The sequence below is a fragment of the Sycon ciliatum genome, chromosome 11, assembly GCF_964019385.1.
Source record: "Sycon ciliatum chromosome 11, ocSycCili1.1, whole genome shotgun sequence".
Taxonomy (NCBI): domain Eukaryota; kingdom Metazoa; phylum Porifera; class Calcarea; order Leucosolenida; family Sycettidae; genus Sycon; species Sycon ciliatum.
Genome location: NC_088653.1, coordinates 15,768,706 through 15,783,735, shown reverse-complemented (window position 1 = coordinate 15,783,735; position 15,030 = coordinate 15,768,706). Strand labels below are relative to the sequence as shown.

The 15,030-nt window shown below is 48.0% G+C and overlaps 1 protein-coding gene across 2 annotated transcripts in view; it reads left to right on the top strand.

Annotated features, from left to right (window-relative positions):
- The window catches only part of LOC135827618 (retinitis pigmentosa 1-like 1 protein), a 59,185-nt gene that overhangs the window by 34,913 nt on the left and 9,242 nt on the right, over positions 1-15,030 (top strand). For both annotated transcript variants that reach the window (XM_065340085.1, XM_065340084.1), the window contains exons 14-19: positions 1,132-1,182; positions 1,646-1,705; positions 2,068-2,124; positions 3,535-3,615; positions 5,469-5,516; positions 7,591-7,641. In XM_065340085.1, the coding sequence (XP_065196157.1) occupies positions 1,132-1,182; positions 1,646-1,705; positions 2,068-2,124; positions 3,535-3,615; positions 5,469-5,516; positions 7,591-7,641 (348 nt within the window). The remainder of the gene's footprint in view (positions 1-1,131; positions 1,183-1,645; positions 1,706-2,067; positions 2,125-3,534; positions 3,616-5,468; positions 5,517-7,590; positions 7,642-15,030) is intronic.

Below are 15,030 nucleotides of genomic sequence, written 5' to 3'. Positions count from 1 at the left end.
GGATGGTTCAGACGTACATGCTAGGCATGGAACCACAGGGGATGATGCCATAGCTGACACACAGAGTAACACACACAGCAGATTCGTGTGCACAGATACTAAATTAGTGGACGTTGTCATCTTCTTCCCGCTGATCTCAAATGTACTATGACGTGCTATTTCGCCTGACGCATGCCTAGGTGTCAGAGACTTCAGGATCGCTTTCCAAATCTCTTTGGTCTCCAGCATCCCCTGCGTCCAAGTCAGCTGCGATCTTTTGAATAGCAGCAAATTCGTAATCCTCAGAAAACGACTCTGACACAATTTCGCTGTCTCCAGAATCATCCTCAGAGTCTTTACCCGCCTCACACTGCTTCACAGGACTCCTGCCATTGACACAGAGTATTTGAGCTACTTACCTTGCCGAGAAACAGCAGGGCAAGATGACGAAAACGAACTTTGAGCAAAACAATTTATTTGAACGATATGCCAAAATACGCACTTCCAACTCGATGCTCGCGGCTGTTCTGCTGTGCAGACTGGCCACATACGCTGCGTTCATGTCGATCAGGTCCTTCAGCCCACTGAGGAACAGTTCCAGGCTTAACTGGCGTTCAGGCATCAGTACAAACGCGACGTACACTGAGGACGTATATATATACGTCGTCAGTGGGGCAGGTGCACACGTCATGGCGTATATATATATACATCGTCAGTGGTGAAAGGGTTAAGACCGTAGGTAATGGCTGTGCCTGTCGTACTCTGACAAACAGACAACTGTATACCTTATTGTATGCAGGACCCTAGCTAGCATGTAGGTTGCCGACAGAGCAAGCCTCCCAGCTCGCCGAGTGTTCAGTCGGGAACCATGATCAAGATGACCAGGATGAACTTCAAATTTCACAATAACATATAGCTATCATATTTTACTAGTAGTTCTAAGTCCAGTCCCGGTTAGAAGTCTACTGTCCCTACTTGGGTCCTCGATTTCCCCGTCCAGGGCGGCTTTCGAACTCGGGACCTTGGGATTTCGCAGGCAAGCCCACAAGCACTCGGCCAAAGCGATGGTCTATATAACTGTTCCTAAATTACCTTACTTTCTTCGAAAGTGTTTGTGATTTGTGTGTGATTTTGTTGTGTCTATGTTAACAGATGATGAATCTCTCAAATCTCTCGAAGAGGCTCTCAACGTGTGTGATGCCCGTAAGTTGTCTGTATCTAAATGTATGTTTTGCATAGTAGGTATAGGTTGGAGAAGACCTTAAAACCGTAGGTAATGGCTGTGCCGGTCGTACTCTGACAAACAGGGAAACCCCCGAAAAACGAGTTAAAAATGCACGCACCCTCCCTAGTTGACTCCGCTGAGCGAATTTGGTCATCTTGATCATGGTTTGTAATCTTTTCTTTGACCCACACGCTGCGAGTCTTTAGGCAAGTTTTGCATCGTGCACTTGGCCGGGGTTTAGATTACCAGGTCGGTGCCCAGTACGTGCTCTCACACTGCTCTGCGGCAAAATGAGCGCGTTTTCTGAAAAGGTGACGTCAACAAAAAGTCCCCCATGGGCCGGGGTAACTGCAGGTCATGCAGAAGAGATGCGGATTTGTTGCACACTCTTGTTTATCTACTCCGACACTAACACTAACCCTATTTTCGTTTTCTGAACAGAAATACGTCGTCAACGACAACGTAAACAATCATCCACTGCCTGGCACAACCAGGAATCGGGTAAGTCAACCTATTTTACTTCCTCCGTGTCATTACAATTGTGGCTTCGCGCATCGCACTGTTTGCGACTTGACTGTCTTATTCTGACTGTCAGGATGACTTCCAACGCGCTTCTTGTTCAGCGTGGAGGAAGTAAAAAGCCGATGGTGTGCGCCATGTAGACGAGCTCGAGCTTGTGCACTCGCTGATCTGGCTACTTTGTTGGACAGTCAGTGTCATAACTCGTGTCATTTTCGCCTTCTCTTTTTTCCACAATGTCATCTGGAGATTGTGCAGAAGAGATGCGGAGTTGTTGCTCACCCTTGTCTTTCTACTCTTGCCAACACTAACACTCACCCTATTTTTGTTTTTCTGAACAAAAGCCGGACAACACCGTCCTCACCATGAACAATCATTCACTGGCAGCAACCAGGAAAGCCGTAAGTCAATCTATTTTACTTCCTCCGTGTCATTACAATTGTGGCTTCGCACATCGCAATGTTTGTGACTTGCTTGTCTTAGTCAGACGGTCGGAATCGCCGTTTTCTGCGTTCAAACGTTGGTACGACTCCTCCTACGCCATATCTACTTGTCATGCAAGCCGTGTTGGTCTCGGAGCTCTCTCCCGCACCATTCAAGTTCATCCCGCTCCGCACTATTTCGCCCCAGAGCGCACATCTTTTTTTCTGGAGTTCGTGCCGGCCCGCTGTTGGTGTGCGCCTTGTAGACGAGCTTAAGCTAGGTTGAAATCTAGCTCAAACTCATTAAGACGATGATCTAAAATCCACGGACACCTGAAACGCGCATATTCACGCCGGATAGTAGATACCGTATTTTTCCGGTTATAAGTCGACCTTTTACGACTGAAACTAGCAGGAGAAAAGATGGGGGTCGACTTACAACCGGGATTCGACTTATAACCGGGAAATATCGGTATCTTCCAAAAACGTCCTGCACTGCACGCACGAGTGCACCATGTGTATGCATTTTTGCCAAGTTTATTTGCCTTTTTCAAGGATTTGGTTGTTTCAGAATCCAATCAGGAGTGTTTATGTGATTTGTTCATGTGTCAGTAGCAGGGAGTGGTTAGCAGTGCTTCGTTGGGGGAAAACTTAAAAAGCATAATTAAGACCTCCGGATACGGGGGTCGACCTATAACCGGGGCCGACTTATAACCGGTAAAATACGGTAATGCTCGTCGTCAGGCGAAATTACTGGTCAGTCGGCGACAGGCATTTTTCACAAAAAAATTGCGTTTCACCTGCTGGGAGAGTATGCGTGTACTCGAGTCTCATCCTGAGCACGTTTTTTTCTTCTTTTTTTCAGCTCCAGTATAGCTGTATTTTTCATTGCAAAGCCGTCGAAGGTTCGAAGTGCGAAGTACAAAGACACGCTGCAGCATGCAGCTGAGTTCATAGTGAGTCTAGACTGTCGTGCACCGCGTATGTCGATGTCGCATGTTGACGCGAAGTCTGTACCAGCATGCGTACCGGTACACATGGTGCATGCACTCGCGATCGCGATGCAGGCCATTTTTGGGAAGTCACTGGTGATTCCCGGTTATAGGTCGAATCCCGGTTGTAAGTCAACCCCCCCCCTTTCTCGTTCGATTTTTCGGACATAAAAGGTCGACTTACAACCGGAAAAATACGGTATGTGTTGAAACGCAGTCTTTGTCTTGAGTTCGTCATGTCCGGTTGTGTTTCCGTTGTCCTGTCTTCATAAACAGTCTTCTACGAGTCGTAGTTATCTTTTCCATTGTAGAAGTGTGGAGAAGGCACGGGGCTGGGAGCAAGATAAGGAAGACCAGTTAAACCATATCTTGCTTTTTGTTGTGTTTCTGTGAGCAGACCACACGCCCACTGATAACGATCACTCCACAGAATCGCACCCCGAATCGCACTCCGAATCGCACTCCGAATCGCACTCTGGTGAGTTTATAGAAAATATTTATGTTTTAGATACACTCCATTATCATCATTGTCATCCATCATCATCCTCTGCTGATCAGCTCTCTAAGGAGCGAAACAGCTGTCCAGAGGCGTACAAATTATCTGTCAACGGAAGTGTCCTTGCCATGTTGGTGTGTTCTGCTTCACACATTGCTTCGGCTAAGAGCGCATGGTGGTGACGGATTGACTATAAAGTGGTTCACGTATGCGTCACCGCTTTAGTTAGCACAGCACATGCTCCTTGCTCCCAGCGTGGGTTTCGAACTCGGAACCTTGTGATTCGCAGGCAAGCCCACAACCACTAGGCCAAAGCGCTGGTCTATATAACTGTTCCTACACAACCTAACTTTCTTCGACTTCTGGGATAAATTTCACCTAGAAGGTAGGTGTAGTAACTGGCCTTTCTCCACCTGCTCCCAGTCCCGTGCCATCTCCACACTTATTTCAAGGGACGACGATAACTACATTTAGAAGACTTTATTGACACGACGACGAAACACAACTAGACAAGACGAACTCAAGACGAAGACTACTTTTTACACTACAGCAACACGCGCATGCGCATACATGATTGTACACGCGACGTACACAAAATAACGTACTATACGGTAGAAAGTCCGTCTACTACACTGCTCCCCTCTCAAATAATTTTCCGTCCTCGGAAAACCAACAAGAACATGACACAAAAATTAATGTATACACTGCTGCCTCCTCAAAAGGCTGAATCGTTCCTGATTCAAAAAATAATAACAGAAGAAAAATAGATCACACTAGCCACGCGAGCATACCACACCAATCACCCAAAAATGTATCGCAGCAAAACACAGCAGCCAGAGACCATCTGCCATTCACGCAGGACCTGATAGCACAAAACCCTGTCTGCCCACCAACCAGACCTTCAGCTCACGCGCTGGAACACAATCGTGGGAAATGCATACAACATCACACTCGCGCCACCTCACCAATCACGTAAAAATTCTAAAATGTAAGAGGACAAAATAATAAGAAGAGCAAATAAGAAAATGACCCTCGTCCTCGAGGAGAGCAACTGATAAATAAAAGAAAAAAATTGAGGAGAACAGCAAATACAAAACTCACGCCGTCTACCATGTCGTCCGCCATCTCAAGGAATGCTGCTCAGCGTCGACATCCTCACTTCTGGGCACAGTTTTACGTCGTGTCCGGGACCATCCATCCTTCTTTTTCTTTTCCTTTTCTTCTGGGCACAGTTTTACGTTGTGTCCGGGACCACCAGTGACGACGATTGACAAGAGACGGGCGAGACGAATGATGCAGGACGAAGACGACGGACGAACTTCTTGAAGACTGACGAAACTGTTACGATAGGACGACCGGAGATGACATCGGAAACTGGGAGCGAAGGCCACGCAGGACGAATCCAGAAGTTGATTTTGACAACAGTTTCCATCACCGCTGCCACCAATGTAGTAACTGGCCTTTCTCCACCTGCTCCCAGTCCCGTGCCATCTCCACACTTATTTCAAGGGACGACGATAACTACATTTAGAAGACTTTATTGACACGACGACGAAACACAACTAGACAAGACGAACTCAAGACGAAGACTACTTTTTACACTACAGCAACACGCGCATGCGCATACATGATTGTACACGCGACGTACACAAAATAACGTACTATACGGTAGAAAGTCCGTCTACTACAGTAGGGAAAGCTCGAACGCACCCCATCTACTCCTGTTTTTCTTTGTGTGTGTGTGTGTGCGTGTGTGTGTGCGTGCGTGCGTGCGTGCGTGCGTGCGTGCGTGCGTGCGTGTGCGTGTGTGTGATTTGTTGTGTCTGTGTAAACAGATGGTCAATCTTTCGATTTCGAGGAGATGATCGAAGCGTTATATGCCCGTAAGTTATCTGCATCTAAATGTTTGTTTTACATAGTAGGTAAAGGTTGGAGAAGACCTTTTAACCCTTTCCATGCCAGCATGTTTTCCTGTGTTCACCACGCATTGTTCAGGCGCTGAACTCACCTGTTCAAAGCTGCACGCGCACATCAGAACGAAATATATTGGCATTTCACTGTACCTTGATGGGTTTCACGATCCATGGCTTGTTGGAAAGATCTGGACCACAGGAAGCCATTTCAGGGACTCACAGCGCGACAGGCATACCAGGGCCACTTCCATCTCCTCTCCAAGTCCCCATATCGTGCCTGAAAAAACAATACGACTGCCTCTCACGTTTTCTTTCGTCTTCTTGCTCATGGTGAACTGATTTTCACGAATCAAACTGCGTTGGAAAGCTGAGATTCAAGCACGTTGAGGGGAAATCCCCTAGCCCGCACGAAGTCGCGAACAAAAAATTTGAATCGATCGCCAAAAAGTGAAATTTGCGCATTCTGGCCGTTCAATTTGTCGCCGCTAGGTCATACCTTGTCGTATCGCAAAGACCTTTATATCCCTGGAAAGCTGAGCTCAAGACCTTTCCAGCGGTGTTTCAACCTTAGCAGTCCGAGATAATTTGACGGAGTTATGACAGTTTGTACACTCGTCTATAGCGCGCGATATACATGTACTGTACAGTGTACAGTGTACATTGTACAGTGTAGGCGGAACGCGTAAACGCGTCCATGGCCAATCGGCTCATACTAAAAAAAACGCGTATACGCGTCCATGGCATGGAAAGGGTTAAGATCGTAGATAATGGCTGTGCCTGTCAGACCACAGCAGACCACAAGCCCACTGATAACGATCACTCCACAGAATCGCACTCCGAATCGCAGTTCCTGCACAACCTAACTTTCTTCGACTTCTGGGATAAATTTCACCTAGAAGCTAGGGAAAGCTCTAACGCACCCCAACTACTCCTGTTTTCTTTGTGTGTGTGTGTGTGTGTGTGTGTGTGTGTGTGTGTGTGTGTGTGTGTGTGTGTGTGTGTGTGTGTGTGTGTGTGTGTGTGTGTGTGTCTTTCTTCTCTTTCTCAGACTCCTCCTGACTTTTTTTACATTCTCCTGGGTGGTTACCAACAGCCAGTGCATGCCGGAGTATGTGGTGTGATGTGTGTGAGTGGAGAAAAATGAAAAAGACCAAAAATAGGGATTCACTGCCCAGAAAAAGTCACTTCAAATAGCTCTATGGTGTAGACCAGGCTGAATAGTGACGGTCAATTCTTCAGCCTTGCAAGCTGTTAAATGGTGCAATCCCAGCACAAGTTGCTATGGCTTCTGCCGTAGCATTGCCATCATCGCCTCCGGCGATGGGCGTCAAAGGTGTGTGTGTGTGTGTGTGTGTGTGTGTGTGTGTGTGTGTGTGTGTGTGTGTGTGTGTGTGTGTGTGTGTGTGTGTGTGTGTGTGTGTGTGTGTGTGTGTGTGTGTGTGTGTGTGTGTGTGTGTGTGTGTGTGTGCAGTGTGTGTGTGCAGTGTGTGTGCAGTGTGTGTGCAGTGTGTGTATGTGCAGTGTTTGTATGTGCAGTGTGTGTATGTGCAGTGTGTGTATGTGCAGCGATTTCCAATCGATAGATTGCGGGTTCGATTCCTGACGATTATGGTCACACACGTCTTTCTTCTCTTCTCAGACTCTTCCTGACTTTCCTTTCATTCTCCTGGGTGGTTACCAACAGCCAGTGCATGCCGGAGTATGTGGTGTGATGTGTGTGCGGGAAAAAATTGAAAAGACCAAAAATAGGGATTCACTGGCCAGAGAAAGTCACTTCAAAATAGCTGTGTTGTCCCTGCCCTTTTGGCACGTGTGGGGCACACACGTGCCAAAAGGGCAGGGACAACAGCTGTATGGTGTAGACCAGGCTGAATAGTGACGGTCAATTCTTCAGCCTTGCAAGCTGTTGAATGGTGCAATCCCAGCACAAGTTGCTATGGCTTCTGCCGTAGCATTGCTATCATCGCCTCCGGCGATGGGCGTCAAAGGTCAAGGTCAAGGTGTGTGTGTGTGTGTGTGTGATTTGTTGTGTCTATGTAAACAGATGGTGACTCTCTCGAATCTCTCGAAGAGTTTCTCAGAGCGTTATATGCCCGTAAGTTATCTGCATCTAAATGTATGTTCTGCATAGTAGGTATAGGTTGGAGAAGTCCTTAATAATAACCCTTTCAGCCCTGACCGGAAAATCACCTGGCCAAAATTTTTGAACATGCATATTCTGATCCAAAATTGATTGGAGATGTTGCATATGGACATATGCACTGTGAATCCAAAGAAATGTTGTAGGATTTCATTGTACGAGACTCATAACACCATATTTAGATACGCGACTTTTGGCGATTTTTTTCCTCAAAATTCATTCAATTTAGGCAATTGACGACAAAGATCAGACAAGCAATGGCAAGCAGTGCTATGACTGGTCAGTGTTGACTTCAGAATGGAGAAATGTCATATAACATGCCTGATGTGATCCTGGTGTTCTACGGCAACCTAGACTAGAGTACAGCAACTCGTTTTATACGGCGCTTGCATCATATGCAACTTCGCGATCCAGAATGGGTCTTTCTTTTTCTTGGGCGCCTCGTAAAGCTTGAATCCTCCAGCAGCCCTACCTACTTCAAGACAAAACCATGTGATGGACAGTGAGGATGCCGAGTAACTGGAGTAGCAACCACAGCAACTGCATCAGCTATAATAGCAGCCGGTGCAGTGGCAGCGGTTGGCTCACTGTGCTCGGCGCATTCCAGGGTGAATCATCACTGGCCGCACGCATATGTCATGGCCGCGCTTGGCGGGTTTGAGACTTGGCTTAGATCAGTCTAGTGGCTACCCAGGTAGACGACCAATATAGTCGCCATCCAAGTTGCTAGCTCACATAGAACGACAGGTTTCTAATTCCACTTGAACAGTGTTTATTTGAACCATTGCAGTACTAGATCGAAAGATCAAGTGTGTAGAGTCAAAAGACCAAAGCAGGAGAGAGTCGGAGTGACTCTCTCAGAATCGAGAGGAGTAGTGAGCTCCCCGAGAATCGAGGATGAATGTTAGCAAAACAGCTCCTTATATATGCTACATTATGTGATCAAAAGTATACAGTGGCAAGAATGCGTAAGGATTATTTCTATATTACAAACAGTGGTGCAATATGTGCAATCAGCCAAACTAGAATATAGTACAAAGAATGATCAATCAATACGGGGAGCTCGCTCACCCACATTACATGAAAGGACTCCGAGGCTCTTCGTGCGACGGGGCCTGGAGTATGCTGTCGGAAGTTGCTGCAGCTAGAGCACGCCGCCTCCGTACGCTGCCTTGGTCGTTGGTCACCCTTCATCTCCTGCCCGTAGGCTCTTCCCTCTCATTACCCCGTAGGGTGCTTCACGGTCAAGCCGTGACCTCTCCCAAAAAGGGATAACGGAGTCCGCAGTGCGCGAAGCACTTGCAGGACCCTTTACGTCGTACGACGCGAGAAGAGGTGCCATGCTTGCTCGACTAACAAAGGTATCAGCTCCCTTGCAGGACTAAGCAGGGTCCCCTCAAGCTCAACAGTGTAGTGAGTACAATGCTGACGACTTGTACTGAAGGTGTAGCCGCCGTACGACAACACTTGTGACTCTAAGCCACGAGTTGTAAGCCATGATTGCTCAACTAACGAAAGTGCCAAATCCTTCGTAGGACTAATCATGGTTCTTACAGAACTCTAGGATATTTCGGAGCCCAGCTTTTGGCTGCTGAACTCAATGCATGGTCGCTTTCACGACGAGTCTGATCCGGGTCATGACACATACGTACGTACGTACGCGGCACAGGTAAAGTCATATTGATGGAGAATGCAATACTGCTCATTCTCTGATTCAGACACTCACTGGCAAGACAATCCAGCTATCCCTATTGTGATCTGCATGCATGTCTGACCAGTACACTTGACTTCAAATTCAAATATTTTCAAAAATCTGACCTTCAAATTTGATCGCAGTTTACTTGAGGAACTTCAGCAAACGGGCTCACGACAGATAGCTCCTGCTCAGAACACCGTCAGGCGAAATTACTGGTCAGTCGGCGACACGCATTTTTTCACAAAATTTTGCGTTTCACCTGCTGGGATAGTATGCGTGTACTCGAGTCTCATCCTGAGCACATTTTTTTCTTCTTTTTTTCAGCTCCAGTATAGCTGTATTTTTCATTGCAAAGCCGTCCTCGATTGTTGTATTCGTTGTTCAAACGAAGTGGACATTCCATCATGAAGGCAGAGGACATAGGAGCCTGATTGGAGTTTCTCGTGGCTTAGGACGGCCACACAGAGACACTTTGGGATTTTCTGATAATAAAATACCGTACGCACGATGCTGACATAGCCAGCAATCGCATGTCATCACGTACATTCAAAATCAACATAATTCTGCGAATCGACCTTTTTTTCAGGATCACTTACGAGATGAAACAACTAAAAAACAACTAAAAAATCCACAAGAAAACTGTACTTTGGTCTGAGAATTTCTATCACGATCAAAAATGTACGAGGAGCACTCAAAAATAAGCCACAGACGTACCTTTATCGCTCTCTACTCCTTTTTCAAGGCACAAAAGTCGACTCTCCACTTTCAAACCCGTCAGGCGAAATTACTGGTCAGTCGGCGACACGCATTTTTCACAAAAATTTGCGTTTCACCTGCTGGGAGAGTATGCGTGTACTCGAGTCTCATCCTGAGCACGTTTTTTTCTTCTTTTTTTCAGCTCCAGTATAGCTGTATTTTTCATTGCAAAGCCGTCCTCGATTGTTGTGTTCGTTGTTCAAACGAAGTGGACATTCAATCATGAAGGCAGAGGACATAGGAGCCTGATTGGAGTTTCTCGTGGCATAGGACGGCCACACAGAGACACTTTGGGATTTTCTGAATATAAAATACCGTACGCACGATGCTGAGATCAATTTGTGCGATATCAAATTGTTTGTGATCTACCACATCGAGCAGAACAGGATCCAAACACAAGCTTACCGACGGTTAGCCTGCCGACCTGACTGGACAAATGATCCCTGGCTTCACCAGACGCCAGAAGTCGGACACCATGTCCTTTGCCGCGACATCCATCTCCAAAAAGAACTCCATCTTCGTCGTGAAAAGGCTTGAAATACTCAATATTCAATCGAGATTCGCGGTCTCACCCTTTCTCAGATCGAATCATTTTCTGTTGTAGCAGTTGCAGGGCAGATCCCGGCCACTACTTCAACAGGGGATGGCTCCAAAGCATACCTGTGTCATGACCCGGATCAGACTCGTCGTGAAAGCGACCATGCATTGAGTTCAGCAGCCAAAAGCTGGGCTCCGAAATATCCTAGAGTTCTGTAAGAACCATGATTAGTCCTACGTGGATTTGGCACTTTCGTTAGTTGAGCAATCATGGCTTACAACTCGTGGCTTAGAGTCGCAAGTGTTGTCGTACGTCGGCAACAACTTCAGTACAAGTCGTCAGCATTGTACTCACTACACTGTTGAGCTTGAGGGGACCCTGCTTAGTCCTGCAAGGGAGCTGATACCTTTGTTAGTCGAGCAAGCATGGCACCTCTTCTCGCGTCGTACGACGTAAAGGGTCCTGCAAGTGCTTCGCGCACTGCGGACTCCGTTATCCCTTTTTGGGAGAGGTCACGGCTTGACCGTGAAGCACCCTACGGGGTAATGAGAGGGAAGAGCCTACGGGCAGGAGATGAAGGGTGACCAACGACCAAGGCAGCGTACGGAGGCGGCGTGCTCTAGCTGCAGCAACTTCCGACAGCATACTCCAGGCCCCGTCGCACGAAGAGCCTCGGAGTCCTTTCATGTAATGTGGGTGAGCGAGCTCCCCGTATTGATTGATCATTCTCTGTACTATATTCTAGTTTGGCTGATTGCACATATTGCACCACTGTTTGTAATATAGAAATAATCCTTACGCATTCTTGCCACTGTATACTTTTGATCACATAATGTAGCATATATAAGGAGCTGTTTTGCTAACATTCATCCTCGATTCTCGGGGAGCTCACTACTCCTCTCGATTCTCGGGGAGCTCACTACTCCTCTCGATTCTGAGAGAGTCACTCCGACTCTCTCCTGCTTTGGTCTTTTGACTCTACACACTTGATCTTCCGATCTAGTACTGCAATGGTTCAAATAAACACTGTTCAAGTGGAATTAGAAACCTGTCGTTCTATGTGAGCTAGCAACTTGGATGGCGACTATATTGGTCGTCTACCTGGGTAGCCACTAGACTGATCTAAGCCAAGTCACAAACCCGCCAAGCGCGGCCATGACATTTGGTGCTGTGACCAGGATCCAAGTTGCGTCTTGCTGTTGCTCCGGCAGAGTAGTCGTAACTCGGTGTGCACTGGTCCATGCTGAACTCTGAGCTCTTGTTTTACTCGAGCACGCAGAGGTGTGAATTTGATGTCGATTTCACGAGGCTGCAAGCAGTTCTCAAGTGGATTCGGAAGCGAACTGTTTTGTTCTGTTCTGGCCTTGGTCCGTTCAGTTGAACACTCTGTCTGAGTGCGTGCACATGGAACGTGAACTCGTTCTGTTTTGTAGCTGTTGCTACCTTTACCAGTTGGCGTGCCAACTTGTTCCGGAAGACCTGGCGAAAGTCGGTCATGCCGCTGACGAGAGTTTCGACTCCCGCACCACTTGTTGGTCTGAGATATGTGTCAGCTGCACTCGATTTGCGGTGTAGACGGCGCATTGTTCGAACCCACAGAGGTTCTTGCAAGGACGTGCAATGAGGAAACTCTGCTGTTTTGTCAGCGCTTGCACAGAAACTGCTCGAGAAGCGAAATGCTTTTAGGCTTTTTGAGTCGTCTTGCAGTGGCAGGATCGATGACTGCATGAAGCTTAGCTTCTACGTTGCCCTCAGCTGCAGTTGAGGAGTGTTGCTGTTCTTTTGAACTTTGACGGTTCAAAAACAGTCAAGAGGACTATGTCCTTGTCGTGTGACGGAGTCACGAAGCCAGATTTTGAAACTGGGCGCACCAGTTGAGATGCTGGCTGAAACGATGATACAGCAACAAGTTCTGCAGAGAGCTTGAACAACTGCTGATTTGCGTTCGTTGATGCGGATCTCGAATGTTCTGATTGGAGTGTGATAGAAATCACTAGTGAGCTGATGCCCACCTGAAACCAGCACTTCTGTGTTGGACGATGCCTGTTTGGTGTCGGATTTGTCGCGACGTCCGCACCCTGTGGTGTTTCGTCACGTACTGAGTATGATGTTGGTTACTGGTTCTGACATTGGACGCGATGTGCTGTCCCAATTCCTTGCGAGATCATTTCGGGTGATGGAGCATTGCATTTTAAAGCTTCTAAAGCTGATGTCGTTCCGCCAAGCCATGATGGTGACGGCAAACGAGAGCACGTTCTTCGCTTGCGGAGGCGTGAAGTGATACTCCCTTTTCGGAGGTGACGGTTAACGCCGTGCTAGACACGTCGGAAGGGTTGCCGACCTGTGCCTTGACGATACCTGATGGGTGTTTTCAAGGAATGAATGATGTCATGATGGCGCATGCGCTAGTGAGCCCTACGGTGGATGGTGTTCCCGTACGGGTGTTAAATTACTCTGACGAGGCAGTGGCTCTAGAGAGGGCAATGCAGATTGGTCGGTTGGAACCAATATCTGAAGTCATGAGTATCATGACCGAAGACACTATGGCCGATGGTCAGAGAGAGGAATCAGCTCAAATAGCTGAGACAGAGGACTCCCTCGGGGTCTGGAAGCAGTTGCGCATTGGCGCAGATTGTCCCGCTCTAACTCCCCGCTGTGGAAGGGACGAGCTGGTCTCAGTCCAGGTACCCACTGGTAGTGGAAGGGATGAGCTGGGCTTAGTCCAAGTGCCCACTGTTGGTGGAAGGGATGAGCTGGGCTTAGTCCAAGTACCCACTGTTGGTGGAAGGGATGAGCTGGGCTTAGTCCAAGTACCCACTGCTGGTGGAAGGGATGAGCTGGGCTTAGTCCAAGTACCCACTGCTGGTGGAAGGGATGAGCTGGGCTTAGTCCAAGTACCCACTGCTGGTGGAAGGGATGAGCTGGGCTTAGTCCAGGTGCCCACCACTGTTGGTGGAAGGGATGAGCCGGACTCAATCCAGCCCACAGCGGCGGGTGGAGGAAGAGATGGACAATCTGGTATCTCCTGCGAGGAGATCCACTGCTTGCAAGCCTTAGTGCTTCGGTATCGAGATGCGTTCACTTTGAACCCATCTGAGCTTGGTCGCACTTCGGTGCTACACCACACAATTGAGACACGTGATCGTGGTCCTGTTGCACAGGCTACTAGGCGTATGCCATTGTGTCTGTCCTTTCTGGCAGCAATGAACCTACCGTGGAAGTCTTGGCGAGGTCGCCAAAGTCTTTTGTAATGGGTGGAGTGTGGGTGGAACCGATTCGTTGGATACCACCAAATCTATGAAATGGCTCCTGGAGCTCTGCAGCAGTTTTTGTACTGAACCGGATACCTACGTGGTAGAAGGGTGTGTCGACCACACGTTATGGCCTATGGTCTACATTCATCTGAGATGACACGAAATGGCGAACTGTCATACGTATACGCTTTGCGTGAAGATTTGCAACGTGCATTTAGTTGTGCATGACAAGCTGTGTGTTGTTCATCAACACCAGGCTCATCTCTACGATAGTGGAGCAGTACCAGTTTCATTTTGAAGTTGGAAATTTTTTGATGGAAATGTCCCGCCTGTGGAGCCACATTTCGTACTCTATGCCCGTACCTGTTGCGGTGCAGAACCCGTTGGCTTGGCCAACGAGAGCTAGGCGGTTACCGTCACGACTCGCTGACTTTAATGTTAGTTGAGATCACGGGGACGTGATTCTTGAGAGGCCGGGGAATTGTCATGACCCGGATCAGACTCGTCGTGAAAGCGACCATGCATTGAGTTCAGCAGCCAAAAGCTGGGCTCCGAAATATCCTAGAGTTCTGTAAGAACCATGATTAGTCCTACGTGGATTTGGCACTTTCGTTAGTTGAGCAATCATGGCTTACAACTCGTGGCTTAGAGTCGCAAGTGTTGTCGTACGTCGGCAACAACTTCAGTACAAGTCGTCAGCATTGTACTCACTACACTGTTGAGCTTGAGGGGACCCTGCTTAGTCCTGCAAGGGAGCTGATACCTTTGTTAGTCGAGCAAGCAAGGCCCCTCTTCTCGCGTCGTACGACGTAAAGGGTCCTGCAAGTGCTTCGCGCACTGCGGACTCCGTTATCCCTTTTTGGGAGAGGTCACGGCTTGACCGTGAAGCACCCTACGGGGTAATGAGAGGGAAGAGCCTACGGGCAGGAGATGAAGGGTGACCAACGACCAAGGCAGCGTACGGAGGCGGCGTGCTCTAGCTGCAGCAACTTCCGACAGCATACTCCAGGCCCCGTCGCACGAAGAGCCTCGGAGTCCTTTCATGTAATGTGGGTGAGCGAGCTCCCCGTATTGATTGATCATTCTTTGTACTATATTCT